General features: G+C 40.1%; 3 protein-coding genes across 5 annotated transcripts in view; 2 read left to right on the top strand and 1 right to left on the bottom strand.

The window, feature by feature from the left end:
* The first annotated feature begins 5375 nt into the window (after window positions 1-5375).
* LOC135440587 (uncharacterized) lies at window positions 5376-6319 on the top strand. Its single transcript, XM_064699839.1, has one exon. It carries the CDS (start codon window positions 5540-5542, stop codon window positions 6317-6319), a length of 780 nt encoding a protein of 259 aa, XP_064555909.1. The 5' UTR covers window positions 5376-5539.
* A 207-nt stretch (window positions 6320-6526) lies between these two features.
* Window positions 6527-7825, top strand: HLH3B (Helix loop helix protein 3B). Its single transcript, XM_064699838.1, has 2 exons — window positions 6527-6851; window positions 6917-7825. Exons 1-2 carry the CDS (start codon window positions 6527-6529, stop codon window positions 7753-7755), a joined length of 1164 nt encoding a protein of 387 aa, XP_064555908.1. The 3' UTR covers window positions 7756-7825.
* A 5434-nt stretch (window positions 7826-13259) lies between these two features.
* Window positions 13260-16831, bottom strand: part of sgg (shaggy) — a 62308-nt gene continuing 58736 nt past the window's right edge. For all 3 annotated transcript variants that reach the window (XM_064699778.1, XM_064699770.1, XM_064699771.1), the window contains one exon: window positions 13260-15494. In XM_064699778.1, coding sequence (XP_064555848.1) covers window positions 15328-15494 — 167 coding nt within the window. In that variant the 3' untranslated portion in view covers window positions 13260-15327. The remainder of the gene's footprint in view (window positions 15495-16831) is intronic.

The following is a 16831-nucleotide window of genomic DNA, read 5'->3' as shown; positions in this document are numbered from 1 at the left end:
AGGGGGATTTTACAAAAAGTATGAGATTCGTATCAAAGTTAGATTTTGAAATTTCACGAAAAATGTAATAATACCCCTTGAAAATAAGTTGTAGACCGTTCAGGTGGCAGAAAAAATAGCTTGAGGCAACCGTTTTTCATGATTTTTCCACATTTGTGGGTGCAGCTTCATCACATAAGTTAACTACAGTAAACATTTTAGCTGCTATCACTTACAGATTGGGCTGTACTTTGATCACAGTCAGACTGGACAAACACTATGAATGACACTTTATAATCCTCCACTCCTACCGTCGTCAAAATGAAAAAGACATTGCCAATTTGCATCAACTTCTTGAGCACCTCGTCGTGTTCCAGGAGCAGTTAAGATTAGGCTCCTTTGTAAGCTTGTCAGAATACAGTATCGCAGTTGGTTTCTGAAAGCGCTTTTGGCGTATTTATAAACAATAAACAAATAAAAACGAATTATAGTCTTGCTTGTTGCGTAAGTTGTCCACCTCTTCATACCAAACTCCCGTTTGCGATTTGCTGTTGAACCTATTTATGTTAGTGGAACACTAGATAGAAAAATCTGATAAATGCCTGTAAGAGTATTTGATCTTGAGATACCAATATTCACCTTTTGATTTAAATTTAATTGATTAATTGAACAAAACATTCTCACTAATAAGATAAAAACTGCGAAATTAATTAAAATAAAGCACGAACTATCTATTATCAAACGGCCGGATCTACAGCATTCTCTGTTGCATCTTTAGTTGCTGCTGGCGATAAAAGTTGTAAAGTTCACGTGACCGCCGCCTGGCCAGGACCTGGACTCGATACTGGTTGAGTATGAGCTTAGACGCCCGACAGCCGAAGTAGCACAGGAAGGTCAACATCAGGGCCAAAAGAAAAGCGCCTACTTTCAGTCCACAGATTTTATCGTAACTCAGGCTCACCTGGTCGATGCTTTTTTTGATATTGTAAAGCATAATGGCATAGGTAATTGAAAATACATGTAGGAAGATATAGATCTTACGATAGAATCTACGAAAACGTTCCCACGACTTGAGCAGGAAATCGGGCATGGCGACAATAGCTGCAAGCACGTAAGTGATGAGTCCGGCCAGGATCTGCTTCCATTCATCGTAAGTCACATCCATTATGATCGAATATAATTTAAAATGTCAGTATGACAGAAGCACCCTCCTTTGCGAGCTTTTATCACCTGGCCAACTTAGAGAACTAACTTGAATTAGCTTTCCAAATAATCATTTTCCAACTCAAAAGAAAATGTATTATACATTCTACCTATTAGATCATCAGTCAGTAGGGGCTAGACGTAAGGGGGGGCCAACGATAGTGGGAGCGTGCTGTCTAATCTAGCAACTAAATTAAATTATATCAATCCAAAAGGGAACGGTATTATGCCCTACCTGGATACCTGCCCACCTCCAGTTTATAAGAGAGCCCTCCCGCAAAACTCGGTCTATATCGGGGATGTACGGAATCAAAATGAATCTAGCTATAAATAAGAAAAACATTATGGCCGGTCCAAAAAATGGAAGGGACAGTAAATATATGAATCGTTAAGAACAAAGATCTTAGTTTGGCGCTGATGGAATCGGGCAAGCCAACGGGTCTCCGACCAATTACGGAAGGTGTAGACAATGGAAAGCTGAAAAACCAATAGGTCTTAACGACTGGGGTTGGCCAGTCCACCTCAATGCGATAGGCGATAGCTAATAAAGACACCCAGGCAAATAAAGAACTATCATGTCAAGACCAGTCAGGTCCAGAAGAGCTTGTCCGGGCCAGGGGAGTATAGTTTCGGTCAAGCAGGAGGACTCGCAGCGGATCCTTAAGATCTTTCGAGTGTGCAACGCACTCTTGAGTACGAAGAAGACAGTGTCACTGTCGCCCTACCCCGGATCCCGAGCCCTATCGATCAGTTGTTGATATGCCTTCAAGGCTTCACTTCACACTCCGAGGTGTACTCTCACCTCTCCTTTGGAACGAAGCAGTCGACGGATTACACGCTCAATGGAAGGCATAGGCTGAATGGTAAGTATATGCCGATGACAGTGCTGTCTCAATCATTGGTAAATACAGGACCCTGTGCGAACACATGAGGATGGGCCTAACAGACTGGAAACTTGAGAAGCAGATGGTGGTCTGGCTGCAGGGCCCCGGTCTGGTTATTTATTTTAACTTAGAAATACCCCAAGCTCACCAACTATCTGCGAAATAGCCCTCTCCTTCAGTGAGTCAGTCAGAGCGAAAATATCAATATTTTTGTAATTGAAGCAAGTAGAACTAGTGATAAAAGTGCAGTAATACTTGGCTCAAGTACGAAAAAACATGATTCAAGCTATGTTTAATACGCTTACAGACTAATTGAACTGATTAAAAAACGGAATGGCATCGATCCAAGTTTTGATGATTCTTAAATTAAATGCAGAAAAAAAGTTAATTTAAGACCAATTTTAAATTAACTTTTTAATAAGATTCATTTGGTGTTAACTTTTTAAAATCTTATCGCAGTTTGAACTTGAAATAAGTTTATAAAAATCTTTGTTAAGGCCTAGAAAAGCCTTGATATCTAATTAATTTACGTTAGAGTCAAGAACTCGCATCCTAAAAACAGTAAAAAATCAACTAAACTCCAGCTATATATAAAAGAGTTTGTCCTGACTGATTGAACGCTGACCAACGTAGAGCCCAAACCTACGAAGCTGAATAATTATATATATATAAAATATATAAATATAATAACAACACAGCTATATAATTGTGTTTTGCAAATGTGACGTCATGAGCCTATGTGGCTTAGGTGCCTCAGTGTCGGACTTAGAAGCGAGAGGTCGCCGGTTCAACTCCAGCAGCGATTTCCATTTCTTAAATATGTTACCTCAATTGCTTATTATAAACAAAAACAGTAGTAAAAATAAATTCCCAAGTTAGAGTGCTCGACCGTGAGATACCCAACGTAAGCCAGGAGCAGCAGCTTGCGCTATACGTGTTCGCTCGCTAAAAATGTATTGCCAGAAATACATTTTTACCCATTTAATAGGTAAAGCGATAAAAAGAACAAGCATTATTAAAAACAAGTAAGAGGGTCTAGTCGGGAGCTCCCGACTAGGGGATACCCTGAACCCTCTTCTTCCAACAGGCGACTGGTATAAAATGAAAGATACTTGATATATATATACATATACTATTCTAGAAGCTACATGTCAAGTTTGGCGACTCTAGCCTTTATTATTTACGAAAATTGCTCAAAAAACAGGATTTCGATTTTTATCGATTATATCCGAAACAAACTCGATCTGCGCGGGGACTAGGATGACCTACAGTTAAAATTTCAAGTCTCTAGCTCTTATAGGTTCTGAGCTCCTTGCGTTCATACATACGGACGGACGGACAGACAGACGGACATGGCTAGATCGACTCGGGTATTGATGCTGATCAAGAATATATATACTTTATGGGGTCGGAGATGCTTCCTTTTGCCTGTTACATACATTTGCACAAATACTTTATACCCTTTTTACCCATTTTTAATGGGTGCAGGGTATAAGAAAACAAAATAAATTAAACAAGTAAGAGGTTCTAGTCGGGAGCTCCCGACTGGGGGATACCCTGAACCCTCATCTCCCAACAGGCGATAGGTATAAAATGAAAAATACTTGATATATATATACTATTTTAGAAGCTACATGTCAAGTTTGGTGACTCTAGCTCATATTATTTGCCGAAATTGCTCAAAAATCAGGATTTCGATATCGATTTTGATCGATTACTTGGAAACGGGGCAAGTTATCGAATATCGGAAACAAACTCGATCTGCACGGGGACTAGGAGGACCTACAGCTAAAATTTCAGATAGCTCTTATAGGTTCTGAGATCCTTGCTTTCATACATACGGACAGACGGACGGGCAGGCAGACGGAAATGGCTAGATCGACTCGGCTATTGATGCTGATCAAGAATATATATACATAATACCCCTTTTACCCATTTTCAATGGGTTCAGGGTATACAAATATTTCTAGATTATGTGTTAGAACCCTCGCCCTTATCAACCGAAAGCACATAGCCGCATACCAACAACTCCTTACTAACATTTAATATTTAACAGAAAATGTAAATCAAATCTGTAAAACTGTCCGGGCAGTAGGCGGCCCTACGTTCCACATTTATAGCATGGGTCTATAGTCTCTAGCGACTCAACTATTGAGGCTGGTTTGCTGTTGTTACACTTTAACATTAACATTTTTCAAGTGCAATGGGTACATTTCCTACGTCCAAGACAAATTTTTTTTGCAGCTCACTTTCACAATCTAAAATTTGACTTGCCTTGGAGTTACCACCAAGATATAGATAAAGACAAAGCTATGATGATAGATAGATATAGCTATGCGTCGGTACTGGATGTCTGCAATCACCGCCGGCGATTTGGATTTCAAATTGGAAATGGTGTTGCATCTCCATCAATGGATGACGTCCGTCCATCACAATGAGGAAGTTGGATTTAAAAACAACGCGTCCATCCATCTGCTCCGGCTGCCAAATAGTGTGTTAAGTCAGATAACTGGAGTATAAGGGATGGTTGCTAGCTCCGCCCATTTTTGTCGGCGCCTGCGTCTGGCCATTGCCTCATTGGACTATAGTCTTCTCGCTTACGTCCGGGGTTGCAAGTGCACTGCTGCCGAGGGCAAGGGTGAGGGCCTGCAGGGGCCGAAGGGGGTCGGGTGGCTGGCAGTTGAACGCCACGGCGTGAAAATATTCGCGCAAGCAAATAGCTGCATGCAATTGAAAAAGGTTGAAGCGTTGAAATTTTCACGCTCGACGCTAAAAAGTTTTTTAGCACCTTAATCCTTGAGTTAAGCAAAGCGGAGCCGTGGCAAATATTTCGATAAGATCCGCAATTAACAATTTAGGGTATACATGAAATAATTGCCACCGAACAAGTTAGAACATATACTGGCGCGGTAAAGAGGGGTTTTTTCTCTCCCCAGACTACGGATGCTGTACTGAGATGAAATATATTGTATATAGTTCAAATAGGTCCGAAATGTTTCATTTCTGGCATAACAAATAAAAATCATTTTTATTCCAATTGCTTCGCTCTAACCCTCGACTTCAAGGATATTCAAGGGTAATCCCGTATCAAGACTTTTGAATTCTTTACTAATATTGTTGATGGGTGACAGAGAGAGTCGAGAAATCAAAGGCATTTTGAAAGTTCATCAATTAATCAGCCCCTTGTCACACAAGCTTATTCAGAGAAGTGTGCATATCGTCGAAGAATTGTATTCTGCATAGTAAATTCACCTTCTAATATAAATACACCGAATCCAGTTGGCTGGATTATAGTATCAGAGTTTCGGCTGGCTGAGTAGACAGAAAGTAGTATAGTTATATGTTAATATTCTTTTTAAAAATTTTCCTAATTTTCGTGGCGCGTATACCGAAATTCCCTGGCTTAAAATTACAGAGTCAATCAGTGACGAGTTTATTTTTCCAAAGCTTAGCATATAATTCCCATTTCTGAAATGAGCCACACGAATCTACATTCGTACCCGGTGGATGGCTACCAGCGCGTCAGCTACTGCCGGACAGCTTCCATGAGACGGATTAGGGACGACGGCGATAACGCCGCTGGGGACGGCGTTGTCATTTCCAAGGATCTGATCCTTGGGTGCAAGCCAGAGAAGGCCGACGACTTTAGACCGTTTGTCTTTGAACCGACGTGGTGCGTGTACATCAAGGCGCAGGACGATATAGACATGGGCCGTTACGTGAAGCGGGTGACATTCCGCATGTCGCCGCGTCTGCCGCTGCGTCTGCATGTGGCTGATGCGTCGCCTTTCGAAATCACCGAAGTACTAAGCACCGACTTTCCGCTGGAGCTGCAGGTGGACTACTTGGACCCCACCATGTCGCCCACTACTTATATGTACAAGCCGAACGATGTCTTTGACGGCAAATACAATGTTGATCTGCGAATGAATTTCCAGGGTCACGAGCGGAGGGACAAAATGTTCTTTATGAATCCATCGCCTGCTATGCAGCTGACCCTAACAACACCTGCGCCGCCATTAGTGACCCCAACTCTGCCTACAAAGTTGAAATTGCGCCTGGCTCCGCCACGAGATGCGGAGCGGGTTGTAAAGAAGCCAAAATCTGCCAAGTCTTCCACTCCCAACTCGGAAGAGTCGGTACCGCCTAATGCGGAGCAGAATTTGATACAATTTACAACGCCGACGGCTCCCAGGCCCATATTCAATGTGCGCCTGCCTGCGTTCATAGAAATGAGCCCAGGCAAGCCTTAGTCTTCGTGTTAGCTCGCACCCCCCACTCGCAAAGCGTTGCCCAGTTGCATGTGTGTTTGTCTTTGCCGAGGGTTGCAGCTGTTCTCTAGCGCCGCCCATTAATGCTCTTGGGGTGGGTTGTGGCTTTGCCGACAATTTCTGCTGTTGCGGCGCAGCGCTGCTCATCATTTCGACGTGGCATTTTGCCGAGTTCAGACGTGCTCAAGCATGGCGTGGCTTCCAAGCAGTTCGAATGGCGCGGATAATGCGGACGAACGCAGTACAAACAGCCACTCAAGCTCCTCATCCTCGGCTAACGGCACAGCAGGCGGTGGTGCTTGTGTTGGAGGTGGAAGGCGCGAGGAGAGCAACATCAATGGCCCGACGCGACAACCGCCAGCGCTGTTACGTCATGCCACACCCTATGTTCAGCCCAAGACAGAGTCCATCTCGGATGGAGACGGTGATCTATCGGATTTCTCACTGAACGACACCGAGGAGGAAGACGACGATCTGCGTGACTACATTGTCCTTAACGGCAGCCAAACGGACGGTAAGCAGCATGGCGAGATGCGTATCGATTTCCATCAATATCTTCTTCACCCGTCTACTCTTCAGCAAATCGCTCCTTGTCCAACTCGCCGCGCAGTGCCAATGGCCACAATCTCTTTGGCAATGGAAATCTGGCGCCGCCAGCCAACGGCGGCAGCAGCCAAACTGGTGGACCAGCTGGAGCTGGTGGTGCTGGATTGGGACTGGCCAATGCAGTAGCTGGCAATGCTGGTACTGGTGGCGTGCGGAAGGTGTTTACCAACACGCGCGAGCGCTGGCGCCAGCAGAACGTGTCGGGCGCTTTTGCGGAGCTACGCAAGCTGGTGCCCACACATCCGCCGGACAAGAAGCTGTCGAAGAACGAGATTCTGCGCTCGGCCATCAAGTACATCAAGCTGCTGACGGGCATACTGGAATGGCAGCAACTACAGACGCCCCATTCCGACGAGCCCAACAACAACGACAATCGGATGACCAATGGCCATGCGGCCGACGCACTGCGTCATATCAAATGTGAGCGCTTCGACAGGGATACCACCCAGCGGGCTAGCACCAATGATTTGCTTATGATTGCCCCAGGCGCCCATATCAAAACGGAGCACACCCAGTTGGCCAACTACGAAGAGCCGCCTAGAATCTGCACGGCAACTGGTACGCCTGCACCGCCAGCACCGCCAACGCTTACACTCCACGTACCTCGACCCGTGCCCCCAGTCTCGCGCTCACCCGTGAATGTACCCTTGCCCGGAATCGCTTGTGTCCCCGTCGCGGCATCTCTTAAGCCAGCCACAGCCAGTAGACCAGGCAGCAAGAGGCGCCTCAAGTCAACAACAGAGTCCGCAACCAGCGAACCGAACCTCAGTCACAACCCAAACCACAGCCAAAGTAAGCGGCGCAAACCATGAATTGGGCATAGGAAGTCGAAACATGTGTAAATTAGTTAAATATATATTTAAATTCTAAATTAACAATTAACCAATTGAGTACGTCATGTGCTTCTACGGTATTTTCTACAACCTTAAATCCTTAGCCGAAGAATTAAGGATACAATCAGTCTGCCTGCCAATCAGTCTGGCTAGTTTTCCACTTGGTGACAAGTTTGGTTTACTACACGAGCTAATGTTAATCCTCCACACCTAGCATCAACCAAGGTTGCAAACTTGTTCAAAACCGACCGCTGGAACAATTGCCAGGATAAGGCTGTTCCACCGGTTGCCGAAGTACTGGAGCCGTCCAAGAACTTCTTTGTGGGCACTGCAGCGTATGTGGGACATCTCCAGATCATCTATAATATTGTAGAAGTTTGCTGTTTTGTGAGTCTTCCAACAAATGGTTGAAGAATGTTTTAGGTTGGGATTTTGAATAGCTTCGTCTTTGTGATGATGAGTTACCATATCATATAGATTCCAAGGTCAGCAATCAAGATATTTCATCATGCACCGCCGTTGATCTACAATCTGCATAATTTATTTCGTTAATTAAATGAAAACCAAAAAATATTCTATTCGTTCTCCTAGGAATATTCATTCTCCTGGGAATTCTCCAGTGCCTCGTGCCTCTGCAGTTCCTGCAATTGCTGGTACACATCATAGAGAACTCGAGCGCGCTGCCTTGCCAGTTCTAGGGCTCGATGCTGAGCAAGAATCAGCTTAAAGGACATGCAGGCATAGTAGCACCCGAGGGTAATCATCAGTGCCATTAGGAAAGCACATGCGTATAGCTCACAGATTCTCTCATAGGTCAATTGCAGCTTGTAGATGGTTTGTCGGAACTTGTATAGCAACAAGCTGTAAATAATTGAAAATATTGACACATAGACGTAAACCTTGTGATACCATCTGGTAAAGCGCATCCATATCGCGCGAAGCATAGCAGCTAAGGCGATGGCATATACGACTATGTCTACGTAGAGTCTGGCTAGCATCGGCATCCATTCCTCGTAGAGCAAGTCCATCACGAGAAGTAATTTTCGAAATTTGAACTACTCTCTAGTGGGCGGCTTTTGCCGCCTGGCCAACTTAGCAAACTAGATCGAATCAGATGCTGCTTCATCAAAGTTCGCAACTCAAGCTCAAACCTCTTATACACTTTTAATTTATTTTACACTTTTAATTATTGATTATACTTTGCTCAACTAGCTCCCTTCAAAAAAAGAGAGATTTTTGAATAGAAAACAAGCCGCATGCTAAATCTCCAGCAGATATTTACATCTTCAGCCGTCTCAAGCTGTTCACTACACAATGTCAACGAACGGCTAGGCACACTCCCTGAGTACAAGAACAGCCCCAGCGACAGTCCTTGCCATGCACATGGCGCAAACATGTGACCACAGATAACAAACGTCGCGGACCCTAATCCCGTGCACTTGCACGTGCTCCATCCTCCAGTGGGTGCTTTCAAGGAGCATTACACAAGGAAACAAGAGCAGACACGGGTACGATTCGCAGAAGTGACTAAATATACAACGACACATTATACTATATATGTATATTGTATAAGTCCAGTACGGAAAGCAGCACCATGGGGGCATGACGCCAAGAGCGGCAGCACAGACGGATGACGCAGCATCGTGAGCAAATAATGACACTGCCAGAAGCGTTATGTTCGGTCTATTAAACGGGGCAGTAGTCGGAGCACAAGTCTTTTGGCGGAACGAGGCGACGCTGCACGTGAGCATTGGTCAGGTGGCAGGGGGGAGAAGGAACGCAGCTGCAGCGTAAAATGCACAGCAGCTTTTGTACACGTATGTGTAGAAGGAAGCTAGAATGTTTGTGACGGCGGTCAATCGCGGGGTTCAGAAAATCTCCCAGTCGGTCACTCCCGTTTAAAGAAGTCTTTTTTTGTTTTGGTTTGTGCTTTTGCACAATTATTAAACGCAACACAAAATCCTTAAATAATTGGCTTCGTGTGTATTTGTAGGTACTATTACAAGGTTATATATCTCTCTATAGAAAACTGTTTGTCCTGCCTGACTGACTGACTGACTGATGTATCAAGGCACAACCTGATCCGTCAGAGATAGAAATCTGAAACTTTAGATAACTGCCTCAAAATTGGACATTTTTCTAAATTTCAGAAAATTGTATGGTCTTTATAAACATTTCCAATTGGAAAAATTTGTTGGGGTTTTTTCTAAATTACGAGGGACGTAGTTTTGGGAGGTATGGAAAAACTAATTTTAAACCTTTTTACCATCCACTCTTATTGTCATCGACACTTTTATTATAAATATTTCGCTTTGGGCTTCAAGCTTTACAGCTCGGGACTAAAATGTGCGGAAAACGTTGATTCAAACTTTTGCCTCTTCATTTTCAAACGGATTTTAAAGTATCTAAGTAAAATATAACTTGAAACGTACATTACAATATAGTATGGGATTTTATTTTTGTACACTCTTGAGTTCTGATTGGCACTTGTTAAAATTAAAATTATATAACAATTTTAGGTTTTAATTTTCGACGTGGGGAATTGGGTGGAAAATGTATGTTTATGTATGTCGAATAATACCAGCTAGTATATGCATATATATATACTAGCGGGTTTTTCCCGGCCTTGTCCGTGGCAAGTTTTGTGCTTCAAATTTTAGATATAACTTTTTCGCTCATTTGGCGCCCGTAGACAATTTAAATCAATCTGTACCATCATGAACTCACCGTCTAAAGTTATATTTTCAAAGATATTTGAAAATAAGTTTAAGGTCGAATAAAGAACCAAAAGTTGGAATCAACGTTTTTTGCCTATGTTAGTCTTGTGGTGAGAATTTTAAAGCCAAAAAATAAACTTTCGTTCATTTAACCTTTTACCTGCGTTTTCCATCCAACAGCGGTGAACTTTGCGAAACTGAGGAAGCTTGGATTTGCGAAAAGTGTGAAACACGCCTTAAATGATTTTTCAAAAAGATTATCATAAATGAATTTGAACCCGAAACTTTACCCACCAAATCTATGACCCCCATTTTTCCCAAGGAGCGATGGGGGATTTTCCAAAAAGTGTGATACACTCCTCATAAAATTTGAACAAAGATCTCTGCAAATGATTTTGACGCCAATCGGATGGAAATCAAAATAGTTTCATACAACCGTTCTTCACTATTTTTTCACACGTGCACCTCCATCACAGGTGCAGTGAAAATTTCAGCTTCCCAGCTCGGCTTACGGCTTGATCACCAATCCGTCAGTCAGTCAGGACAAAAAGTTTTATATATTAAAAAAAGACATAGGTCACGAAAACACACATATACACGCACAGTGCGCTTGGTGCACAATTCATGTTACAGAGGAGCTTCCTTTTCTTCTAAACACCATGGGAAATGGTCCATTTCCATTCCAGTTTTTATGCCTTGAGCACATTAATAGGCGTTGATGATTTTGTTAAAATGTCTCTCAGTATTTCATTATCTTCTCTATATATAAAACTGTTTGTCCTGACTGACTGACTGACTGACTGATTGGTGATCAAAGCACAGCCCAAACCGTAAGAGCTAGGAAGCTGAAATTTTCACTGTAGCTACCTTATGTGATGTACATAGGTGCACGTTACGACGGGGTTTCGGGAAATTCCACCCGCAAGTGTGGCAAAATCGCGAAAAACGTTTGTATGTAACTTTTTTGTTTACCATCCGATCGGCCTCAAACTTATTTTCAAAGATCTTTGTTCAAATTCATTTGAGGGGTGTTTCACACTTTTCGAAAAATACGTTCCTCCTTGGTGGAAATGGTGGTCAAAGATTTGGTGGGTGACGTTTCGCGCTCAAATTCATTTACAGAGATCTATAAGAAAAATCATTTGATACGTGTTTCACACTTTTCGCAGAATCCAAACTTTTTCGGGTGGAATGCGACTCAAAGATTTTTCTTGCGAAGTTTTAAATTGTGTCCGATTTGCTTCAAACCTATTTTCAAAGCTCTACATAAGAATGTAATTAATACGTATTTCAGCGTTTTGGGAAATTCCACTCGCAACAGTGGTAAATTGGCGGTAAACGTTTGTATGAAAGTTATTTGTTTACCGTCCGATCAGTTTCAAAATCATTTCAAATTTTTTTGAGAACATTGATTTTATAACATACGTGCCACGGGCAAGGCCGGGTTATACCCGCTAGTGCTTTCAGCTTCCTAGCTCTTACGGTTTGGGCTGTGCTTTGATCACCAATCAGTCAGTCAGTCAGTCAGTCAGTCAGTCAGTCAGGACAAACAGTTTTATATACATATAGAGATAATGAAATACTGAGAGACATTTTCACAAAACCATAAACGCTTATCAATGTGTTCAAGGTATAAAAACTGGAAGGGAAATTTCATTTATGACAATACTTTGAGCTGATATTTAACTGGCAAAAGGGAATTCCTGCAATAGTCTATAAATAAAAGGCACATTTAATAATTTAGTTTTGTAATTTTTATTGTTTTTTATTTTTAAATTAATGTTCTTGTGTTTTTCATGTTTTTGTTGTTTTTTCTTTTTTGTTTTAATTTATTTTGTGGGTCTTTGTTTGAATTTGGTTAGGTTTTTGTGTTTAAATGTAAATTTTCATTCTGGTAAGCGAAACGCTGAAATTGTTGTTCATATATATTTTCATTGCTTATTATAATTTTTGCTCTTTAGTTTTGTGTAATTTTAGTGTTTGGGGAAGGGTATTTTTCCATTTGAAAACGTGTTTAATAATTATAAACTAAAGTGAGTTGTTTGTGTCATGCCTTAAGTGTGTGTGTGTGTGTATTTATTTTGTGAGTAGTTTTTTCTTTGTTAAATTTGTTGTGTGTGTTTCAAATATTATTTACTAATACGATTTGGAGATTTTTTAGCTTAGATTGTTCTCAATATTTTGTTAGCTCGAAAACAATATAAAACGACCTTCAAACCATTTCAAAAAGTACACAGAATGCAGCTGTGAGTAAATATTTCTTGCCCTAAATGTAAAACATAAAAATTTAAGGAATTCAGGAATACATACATATAATACATGCAAGTATAATTAGTATAGTACATATTTTCTTAAGCAAAGAGAAAACATTCGCTACTATTGGAGCCAGAGCTTGCGGAGGGGAAAAGAAGCATTTGGAATCGTCATACATGGGCAGGCTCTGGGACTTTACGTGCTAGTTAAATATTTGCAATTGCTTTGATCGCGTGGCAGGCAAAAAAGTTCTAATCAAGTCTCAAGGCATGACAGCCTTGAGCTGTACGCGTAGCGTAATATGAAATATACCTCGTGCTGCTGCCTTTTTTTTTGTTTTTTATGTTTTTGTTAATTCTTTTTCTTCTTTTTCTTATTGTTCTTGTGTGTCGGGTGATTAATTTTAAAATAATTTAGATATTCAATTGCAGCTAAATGTTGATTAATATTACAATTAATGCATAATAATCATCGTTTCATTTGAGATTCCTTTGTTTTCCGTGTTTACGTTATTTGTTTGTTTTTTCTTTTGTTTTGTTTTGTAAATTATTCTTTATTTTAATGGGTGGCGTCGCTCGCTAAAAGCGTGTTTTTTTTTACATATTATTTTCACTAAATTAAAAAACATATATATATATATATGTATGTGTATATATATATATATATATATATATATGCTTTTGTTTTAATCAAGTATTATGCTATGTTGTTTATAGTAGACGTTCTTGAGTTTCTCGTTTTATAATCGTATTAAAATGCTAGTGTTGGACTGAAGACTAATAGTTATATAAGGGCTTTGGTTTAATAGGACACTGGAACTTGGTTTCGGTTTTGGATTCGAAATTGGAGACGATTTTCAATTACGATTTGCGACGTGAGTCCGGTATAGAGAGCAATTTGTTTATATGTTTGTCTACATTCAAATATATGCTCATCACCTTAACACATATGTAATATAAATATATATATATATATATATATATGTATCTATATATATATACTAGCGGGTATAACCCTGCCTTGCCCGTGGCACGTATGTCATAAAATCAATGTAAAATCAACAAACTTAAAATTCACCAAAAAAATCTTTAAATCGCTTTCCCCCCGAAGAAGTTTGAATTCAACGAAAAGTGAAAAACACGTCTCAAATGAATTTTCATATAGATACTTGGAAATAAATTTGAGGGCGAAACGTCACCTACCAAATCTTTGACCTCCATTTCCACCCAGGAGGAACGGATTTTCCTAAAAGTGTGAAACACCCCTCAAATGAATTTGAACATAGATCTTTGAAAATGAGTTTGGGGCCGATCGGATGGTAAACAAAAAAGTTACATACAAACGTTTTTCGCGATTTTTCCACACTTGCGGGTGGAATTACCCGAAACCCCGTCTTAACGAGCACCTACATTACATAAGGTAACTACAGTGAAAATTTCAGCTTCCTAGCTCTTACGGTTTGGGCTGTGCGTTGATCACCAGTCAGTCAGTCAGTCAGTCAGGACAAACAGTTTTATATATAGAGATATATATCTATCTATATATAGATATATATATGTATTGCATATATATTTAAATATATATTTTTCATATGGGTTTAGGTGATGGGCATATATTTGTCATATGCTATTTGTAACTTCTATTTTATCATTTCGCATACATTGTCAAAATTATATAAATGGATGTTGTGGATTTGGGTTGATTTTTTTGTATTGTTTGTTGTTTGTTTTTATTCTTAAGTACAACAACAATAACAACAGATCAACATGTAGAGTTGTTTGTGTTGTTGTGGTTATATATAAATAACTTTTAATTGTATTTTAAATGGGACAAAAAATGTGGATTTATTTTACTAAGTTTTTGCTCATTTTTTTTGTTTTGCTTATTATTTATTACGTTTGCAAATTGCTTTTTATTCACTATAATGCGTTAGGTTTTTATTTTTGCTTTTCCCTTTTTCCTTTTTGATTAATAATGCATATTTGTTACATATGCAGTTAGGCATTTGCTTTGCTTTGTATTTTTTTTGTATTTTGTGGGGTTTATTATTTTGTTTTAGATTATGCTAAGATTTTGCGTTGCGCCCAATGTACAAGCAATCATACACACATATACAATACAAGCCCACACACACACACACACACATCGCTTATGCACGCTGCATATGCATGTGTGTGCAACAGACATGTATCTGCGATCCATGAGAGGAGAGCAGAGAAAAGCTTTTAACATAGGGAAAGCTTTCGGAAGAACACAACTGCATGCATAGATACAGAATTACATATGCATGCATGCATGTGTGTGTGTGTTGGGTGAAAATAAATTTAAGCGCTGTTTAAAACAAATATTTTATTTAACCCTTGCTATTCCTACATATGCGATTTGGGTGAACTTTTTTTTAGACTGGAATTTCTCTTCACTTGTTTTGCTCTTTCCGTGCTTCTTTCTGTATGTGTGAAGTTGTAAGTTGAATGTTGTTTTATTTACTTTAAGCCCCGTTGCATAAGAGGCGAGCACAAAAAAAATGTTAACAACAGTTCACTGTAAACAACATTTACATTAACATGGCGCCGCCGCTGTGCTAACCCGATGTGCCGGCTGACGTTGCCTCAGCTTCTGCTGCTGCTGCGTCGTTGTCGCCGCTGCCATTGCTGCTGCCACCACCACCACCCTCGTCACCTGCAGCGCTGCCCTCAGCCTCACCATTGCCGCTGGCGCTGCTGTTCAAGGCGCTGTTTGACTGCGAGCCTGTGAAGGTTGTTGCAAAAGAGATAGAGTAGACAGAAATGTTTCTTTGTGAATTGTTGTTCTTGCTGCTGCTGCTGCTCCTATCAGCAACTGCGAGTTGACAGAAAATAACACATTGAACAGGAAATGCTTATACGGAATTACGTTATGTGACAGAGAAAGAGATAGAGAGTGAAGAGCGAGCCAGAGTCAATATGTTCACAAGCATGCAAAATTGGGCGCCTGCACAGCATGGAGCAGACACAACGGGAAAAAAAACAATATGTCGCCGCTGCTGACAGCCGTCGCCGGCGCCGCCGCCCGCTCACTTTGCACACCCACTAGCAACAACAAAAACACAAAATTAACAAATAAAATAAGAAAAAAATATGTGAATTCGTTTATATGGTTTTTTCTTGGTTTTTTTTTTTAATTTTTATTATTTTTTTTTTTTGTTTTTCAGCATTTTTGTAATTTTGCTCAGTGTTCCATGCCTCATCATATTTATCTTTATCAACAACATTCTTTTGTCTATGCATTAAACCATGAATATTATTGGCATTACAGATGTAATATGTATACATAACGGTGTATGTGTTTTTATATGTGTCTAGTTGTTGTTATTTCAATTAAATTAATGTTAATCTTTTATTTTATATTGTTGTTGCAGCTCTTCTTCTTTTTGTTGTTGTTGTTGTTCTTCTTTAACCAATTTGTTTATGTGTATGCCTAAATTACTAGGAAAATGTTTATTCCATTTAGTATGTAGTATGTGTTCTGCTTTTAATTGTTTATATGTATGTAATTATAATAATAATAATTAGTTTAAAGTAGTTTTAATAAACTATATAAATAAATATGTTTTATTTTTACAATGTTTCGCACTTGCATTTGTTAATTGTTGTTAAGTTTGCACTTGATTTTATCAGAAAAAAAAGCTATAAGAAATTGGTTAAGCTGGTTATCGGTATCGGCATCGGAATCCGTTTTCTGTCCTCCAGCTGCCTCTGTCTGATCTTTTGCCTAATTCTGATCCTATATTTGAAGTCAAATGTTAACATTTGTCTGACATATTGCAACTAAACCAGCGATACGAGTACAGTCATATATAGTTGTTTATGTATGCATGCAACAATATATGTATGTGTGTCTCAATGTAAATTTATCTACATCTACACTATATACCGAGACGGGCAAAAGTCCACGTACAACCTCCATTTTTCACTGACAAGACCAAAAAGAGTGCAAAAAAAAATGTTTCTTGCGATTTGGTTTTGTTTTGATTCTGTTTTAAGAAAACCACATTTCTCAAATGTTAACAAATTTCTGTTTCTGTCTGCAGCCGGGCCGTAACTGCA

The sequence above is a fragment of the Drosophila montana genome, unplaced genomic scaffold (genome assembly GCF_035044405.1).
Source record: "Drosophila montana isolate Dmon_TW-CO22-7 unplaced genomic scaffold, ASM3504440v1 contig_1624_1, whole genome shotgun sequence".
NCBI lineage: Eukaryota > Metazoa > Arthropoda > Insecta > Diptera > Drosophilidae > Drosophila > Drosophila montana.
Note: the sequence above shows the minus strand (reverse complement) of the source record. Positions and strands in the feature narration are given on the sequence as shown.

What these genes read in the sequence shown, in the direction of transcription:
- HLH3B (XM_064699838.1), top strand. Translation starts at nt 6,527, where the DNA reads ATGGCGTGGCTTCCAAGCAGTTCGAATGGCGCGGATAATGCGGACGAA. An exon ending in TAACGGCAGCCAAACGGACG is followed by an intron (nt 6,852 to 6,916) that starts GTAAGCAGCATG and finishes TCTACTCTTCAG; the next exon opens with CAAATCGCTCCTTGTCCAAC.
- LOC135440587 (XM_064699839.1), top strand. Translation starts at nt 5,540, where the DNA reads ATGAGCCACACGAATCTACATTCGTACCCGGTGGATGGCTACCAGCGC.